At 39.9% G+C, this 6,330-nt stretch overlaps 1 protein-coding gene across 1 annotated transcript; it reads right to left on the bottom strand.

Annotated features, from left to right (window-relative positions):
• Nucleotides 1-1,826: 1,826 nt before the first annotated feature.
• Nucleotides 1,827-3,801, bottom strand: LOC146623571 (uncharacterized). The gene is made up of 4 exons (XM_085366000.1): nucleotides 3,740-3,801; nucleotides 2,566-2,757; nucleotides 2,447-2,472; nucleotides 1,827-2,148 (listed from the first exon to the last, which is right to left on the bottom strand). The coding sequence occupies exons 1-4, from the start codon at nucleotides 3,795-3,797 to the stop codon at nucleotides 2,080-2,082; spliced, it is 345 nt and encodes a 114-aa protein (XP_085222126.1). The 5' UTR covers nucleotides 3,798-3,801; the 3' UTR covers nucleotides 1,827-2,079.
• Between the last annotated feature and the right edge of the window lie 2,529 nt (nucleotides 3,802-6,330).

The raw sequence follows: 6,330 nt of genomic DNA, 5'->3' as shown, positions 1-6,330 counted from the left end.
TGGTTGCAGCTAGTGAGCTGTGTGGTTGTGTGGTTGCAGCTAGTGAGCTGCTCTCTTTTTGACTTACTTTTTACTTTATTGACCACCGCTTGAGTTGTGTTTGTTTTCCTTAAATGGTGATAGCAGCTTGTCCGTCTCTTTTAGTTGAGCTACTTTAATAAAACTATTTAATTTAACCTTTTTGCCTCCTTGACTCCTTTTTCTGACCCGGACACTTTTTGTTACTTCCCCCCCTCATCGCCTGGACCCTTTTACGGGAATGTAACAACATCACAAACCCACAGATACAAAGTGGCACAGACATGATTACAATCAAAGAAGGAGCACTTAGCCTCATGAATGCACTCATTTGACCTTTTACGTACAGTATGCTAAGATTTTGATTATCATCCTGCCTCTGTAACCTGTTGAGTTACATCATCCCTAAAAACTCCTGCTGTACAGAAGCGCCGAATAACTTGACAAAAACGTGAAGCAGGATAACAATAATGTGAACGCTTAAACATCATTCAGATTAATAACTATGTACACCTTTGTTTGTCACTATTCAAGTCTTTCACATTGCTGCGCTTTAAATGACTTACACAAATGCATTGAGGCATTTCAGAGGCAATGATTCAATGATTCAATGATTAAAATTTAAATTATGATAGTTTTGTATTGAAAGATGTATATTTTCCTTGTAAAGAAGTAAATATGGGTAATAAATAGCACTACCTAAATAGAAGATTGCACAGATTGTAATGAATAAATCAAATATTTTATTAAAGAGTTTCTGTGAAGGACCAAAGCTAATTAAAATTAGCTGCATGAAGTAATCATTAAAAAGTCACAGCAAATATTTTTATCAGTGTGCGTTTTTATTCAAACATTCTTTTATAACTAAATTTCTCATTTAGTTAAAAATCTAAAACACAAATATACGAGACTGAACCTGAGAAGAACTCAGCTTTCATAATAAGATGAAAGAAGACGTGACCATAGAAAGATGCACTAGTGACCTATCCGGTCGTTAAGTGATGACGTGACGAATCCTACTTCCGGGCCTAAAGTAGTCTGCGTTTATGGCTTTTGTGTTGTTAACATGTTTAATGTTTTGTATTTTCTTCTATTTGATCTCAAAAAGCTCCTGAAACAGTCAGTGATCACTGTTGACCTCCCTCGGCTTTTATTACCGCTAATCATTTATTTAAGCTCAGTTTTTAAAACCTTAGGAAGTAACTACAGCACAGCCCATGCAGCAGTATATGAATGACTAACCTCGTATTGTGGATGGATTATCTCAGTTGTTCTCTGGCTGAAGTTTGGTCCTTTTACAGCATCCTGCCATGCGATTACATTTGTTCCTGACCACCGAGAACACTCACGTTAACTTTTATCGAGTGGAAAAAAAGTTAGCTTGTTTATATTATGCTAACATAGCTGTGTCGCTAGCGGTCACGTAGCACATCATTATATACCAGCTAGCCCAACTTCAGTAACCCTACAAACGTCACTGCTGTTTAGTTTCCTGTCTTCATTTATGTTGGAAGTGATAACAGAGCTGTACGTTTTAATTTGTTTCCAAAACCCCGCAGTCAGGACATGCTATATTGTATTTAGATAGAAGCTAGCGAGCTAACTCCCTGCTAACTTCTAACTCTGTTAAATGGCCGTTTTCATGGATGCCTGGATGTTAAACTCAATTGTTACACCTGGTAGAGCAGAATGCTGATCATTTTATTAAAGATGAAAGACTTTAGACAGTTTTTAACTCTCAGTAATGCCACAGTGATCGTTTGATATATGGACCTGCAGCGGAGTTTAGGCCCAGACACGGCTAGTGACGTCAGACTTAACGACCGGATAGAGGAACTGCAAACAATGACTCCATGAATCAAATGTTGTCAAAAAAGTTTTGTTAGTTTGTTTTTTTTGTCCGCAGATATTTTATTACAGTTTTAGCCAATAAGTGGACGATGTTGGTTTTTGTTCCATTTTCGGTCCTATGTCATTACAGCATAACGTGACATTATGTTGTAATGTAATTTTAACTAAAACGAATCATTGATGACCGTGTTATCGTCACCATGATCTTTGTCAATTCCACATCTGAAGGACAGCCAATCCCAGCAGGAACACGAGCTTCAGCTGACCAATCCCTGAGGCCTGAGAGAGTGAACGACACAGACACACATACATGCATGTTTATCTGGCACAAAAAAGGTGAAATGTTGTATGCTAGCAGCTTCTTTTGTGACTCATGATGCCATCATGTGAGATCTGGATTTGTTTTGCAAACACTGTCTTTGAAACTGTGGCTGTGTTAGAGTGACAGACAGTATGTGACGGAAAATACAGAAAAGCAGAATCAATAAATAAATATTTTCTTGTTTTAAGTTAAAACTATAAATCTGTCCTTTACTGACACGTCTAAAAAAAACCCCAAAAAAACAGGATTTCTCACCTTGTTCCTGAAATTGGACTCATCCTCTAAAAGACAGGAGAAAGCACAGATACTGGCATCAGTACCAAAGTACCAATAATAGACAAAGTGTCTGTGCTGTGTTGGTGCGCTGCTGTTACCTTTAAAAGAAGTGTGGACAAGGTCAGTGCTGAATTCGATATAGTCATAGTTGTAGTCAAGGTCCGTCAAGTTGAAGTCGACAGGGTCGGTCAAGTTGAAGTCATTGTAATCCATCAAGTTGAAGTCAGTATAGTCGGTCCAGTTAAACTCTGTGAGGTCATAATGGTCCCAGTCTTCTTTTTCACTGTTTTCTGTGATAAAAATTCAGCAGAAACAAAATAAAAAGCACGTAAGCTGACAGAAGTTGGCTGACATACACATACACACCCTTTATAAAACAACCCAATTATAATTCATTCTGTATATGTAATAAATATTATTAAATATAGTATTACCCTGGATTAATATTTTATTTAATTAATATGAAGCTTTTTAACAGCTTTGGAAAATAAAGGTCATCTGAACAGTCTGAAGTCTGTGGATGTTTGGAGCTAATTGGTCAGAAAAAAAAAAGGCTGTCAGTTTTGCTTTCGGTTTGAAGGCGAGGCCGTGACCTGTGCGCCACATCAGGACATCCCATTAATAACCAGCGAAATCCGCGAAGCAGCCAACTTAATTTTTTTCCAATTGTTATAGACGTTTTAAGACTGTAACCCCCCCCAAACCACACACTTTATACACTTTTCTCAGACAGGCATGAACATTTACACACTTTTCTCTCTTGTTTAAACTCTCAAAGTTCAAACCTTCGTAGAAACAAATAAGTCCAGTGTTATAGAATCAAAGTCACCCGCAGGAGCCTCTGACGCTGCAAAACGTTTCATCGACATTGTTGTGTTTGGTGGAGAAAACTTACAAACATACAGTGCAGCACTTCAGAGTCACGCTGCCAGCGAGGGAAGATTTATGTAAATTTGACAAGCTGAACGCATTCTGTACTGCACAGGAGACACGGCACGATTATTTATAACGGTCCGCAGCCAATCAGGACGCAGAACACAATGCGGGGTTTAAAAAAAAAGAACAAAAAAACAAAAACAAAAAAATAGCCTAAACATGGAAAGTTGCACGCGCACACACACAAAAAAAATCCGCGAGACCGCGTTACAGCGACGGATGACTGTGCAAACAAAGAACAAACACTTTTTTAAAAAATCTCCTATTCACAAAGACACATTTATAACATTAATTTATAATTTATAACATCTAAGCTTCTGGTTGCAGTTCACTCACCACAGCAGACTAACACGCTCAGAGTCAGCCAGAGACAGGCGGACAGTAACGGGTTCATCCTGGACGAGAGACACAAACTGGCAGAGAGAGAGCGTGGGAATGAGATCTGAGTCCTCTGACACTTTAAACAAAAACTTTATTTTCCCACGAAACGAGTTTACCTGTTATCAGCAAGCCCGGACTCGTTAGGTGAGCCAAACACTTTCTAGATGTGACAGTTACATCAAACATAAGGCTCGGGGGCCAGAATTGGACCCCAATCTGCCCCGCTGCTTATGTGAAAAAGGCATAAATTTAAGTGTTTTCATGAGTCGTACAGCTTTTACTAAAGATGAAAATCTACCCAACAGGCATTCATACTAGACTATTGTGAACAGACATACAAACAAGACATGCTGTGGAAGAGAGCCAATAAAAATGCTCCCAGAAGCAGCGTTGCACAAAGCTGCAGACGACAGAAGCAAAAACATCAGCAGCTGCAGGACATGATTCCAGTTGTTTGTCCAGTGAAAGCTCACTGATACTCTGAGGAGGTCATATTGTTTCACACATTTGTTGTCCCGACTATCTCCCTCATGGTCACTCAACTCACACCAACGTCTGTGTTTCTGCAGTCCACACCAGCAACTAACAGCAGATGAGGATAAAATGTATAAGAAAGGAATATAAGCAATGAATTAAATATTAATTAGAAAAAACTCTGCTTTAAAATCATTTTCTTTCTTTGCTTTTCTTTTTTCTTTCAGCCAAAGAGTGTTCATACCTGCATATACGCTTGCTGACTACCAGAGAAAGTAGCGTAAGTAGATGCACTGTCACTGTGCATAGAGGGTTTGGTGGTTTTCACACGTATCTTGACTTTAAGTGGAGAGAGGACATGTGGTTGCTAAACTGTTGCTATGTGCAAGACCAGCACGACCTGTGTACAAGAAACACAGAGAAGTCTGCATGTTTGTTCAGTTACCATAAGCAGTTAACAGCTCGTATTTCTGTGAATGCACAGATTTATTTCTCCTTCAGATTTTTGGTTCTCAGCCGGAAAAGGGCGGAGTGCCCACTCCGGGTGAGTTCCTGCCCCAAGTGGAGGAGTTCAAGTATCTCGGGGTCTTGTTCGCGACTGATGGGAGAAGGGAGCCGGAGATAAAGCGGATGAAGATGGATGGATGGATATTTAGTTTTCCATTTAACTTAGTAAAACTTCACTCGGTTCTTGTGCTCACTGGAACTAAGCTGCTGTTACTCACCGTAAACTCGTCTGTGAGGGCTGAGCCGACTAGATTTGAATGTATTTATCTGATAGCAAAACTAAAAAACTGCAACATTTAATGAAGTGTAGTGGAGATCTGTCACATGGGCAAAGAAAGATTCATTTTATTATTAGTGTTATAATTTTCTTTTAAATTTAAAGCTCGGGACTTTCTGTTTCTGATGTTACTGTCAAAACTAAAACGTTGTCTGACTTTCTGTGTTGGTTTATCTGCTCGTGAGTCAAAGTGACTCTTTAAAGTGTGTGAAAGATGACCTCATGAACAGGAAGGCGCGAGGGAACCGCCGGACTGCGCCTTTTGTGGTAACACTCTTACATCAAAGGTAAGATGTGCAGCTTCTTCGAACTTGTTGAAGTGTCTGCCACATGCTGCACAAACACTTGCTGTGAAGAAGAGATGTGCACGGTTTGTTGGCTCTGCCCCTGACTCCTGTGAAAAACCCTAACCTGCTCGCTATTTACAGCATCAGTCACAAGCCGGGACCGGGGGTCAGTGATGCTGTAGGACACGTTACACAGATTTGTCACTTTCACATATTTATATACTCTCAAAGTCTGCTGCGGATCTCAGTGAGGAGATCCACAGAGATTCAAAGAGTTTCCGATTAGAGCAAAAGACGGCCGATGACCCTCCCATCACCAAAGCAGACTGTTGTCTTAGTTTGATGTGTAAGGATCAACTACTCACTGCATTTTGTACTGTTGAAATTTGAGCTTATTACATATTAACCTTTTATGGGCACAAGCCGGAGTTCACTTAGAGCCAGCAAACCTGGATAAATGTGGAGGGCTGAGTCAGGAAGTGCATGAAATCAAGGATGCAGATAATCAAGGACCAGGTTGATCAGGCCCACGGTGCCGATGACGGCGTCCGGCGTTGTTGGCCAACAGGATATAAGTGGAAACGCTGCTACTGTTTGAAGAAAACACAGGATGAGCAGAGGGGAAAAACATTATGTACAGAGAGGATTCCCACTCTGCTCATCTGGATATGACTATTATTATCATTATTATATTATGTGCACATACTTACAGCTAATGAGGCTGTAGACAGCCTGTTTGTACTTCTTCATGTGCGTCTTAATAAACTTTAATAAGTGATAAATTCCACCTGCTCCCTTTCAGACTTAAAACATTTATTTACGCCATCACAAACGTGTGACACCAACCTCGTGTTTTGTATTTTATTTCAATAAAGAGAGAACATTTCAGAAGAATTGAACATCATTTATTGAGAAAGAAATTTATTTTAATGAATCTATTTGGTGACTGGACTCCGATGGCTGCTGGTGGCCCATCAGAGTCAGACGCTGGTGGTGGTGAA

Source organism: Diplotaxodon limnothrissa, linkage group LG11, assembly GCF_057381915.1.
Source record: "Diplotaxodon limnothrissa isolate DT_005_m linkage group LG11, D_limnothrissa_male_GT1.1, whole genome shotgun sequence".
NCBI classification, from domain to species: domain Eukaryota; kingdom Metazoa; phylum Chordata; class Actinopteri; order Cichliformes; family Cichlidae; genus Diplotaxodon; species Diplotaxodon limnothrissa.
Note: the sequence above shows the minus strand (reverse complement) of the source record. Positions and strands in the feature narration are given on the sequence as shown.

What these genes read in the sequence shown, in the direction of transcription:
- LOC146623571 (XM_085366000.1), bottom strand. Translation starts at nt 3,797, where the DNA reads ATGAACCCGTTACTGTCCGCCTGTCTCTGGCTGACTCTGAGCGTGTTA. An exon ending in TGTCCACACTTCTTTTAAAG is followed by an intron (nt 2,473 to 2,565) that starts GTAACAGCAGCG and finishes CCTGTCTTTTAG; the next exon opens with AGGATGAGTCCAATTTCAGG. An exon ending in AGTCCAATTTCAGGAACAAG is followed by an intron (nt 2,149 to 2,446) that starts GTGAGAAATCCT and finishes TCACTCTCTCAG; the next exon opens with GCCTCAGGGATTGGTCAGCT.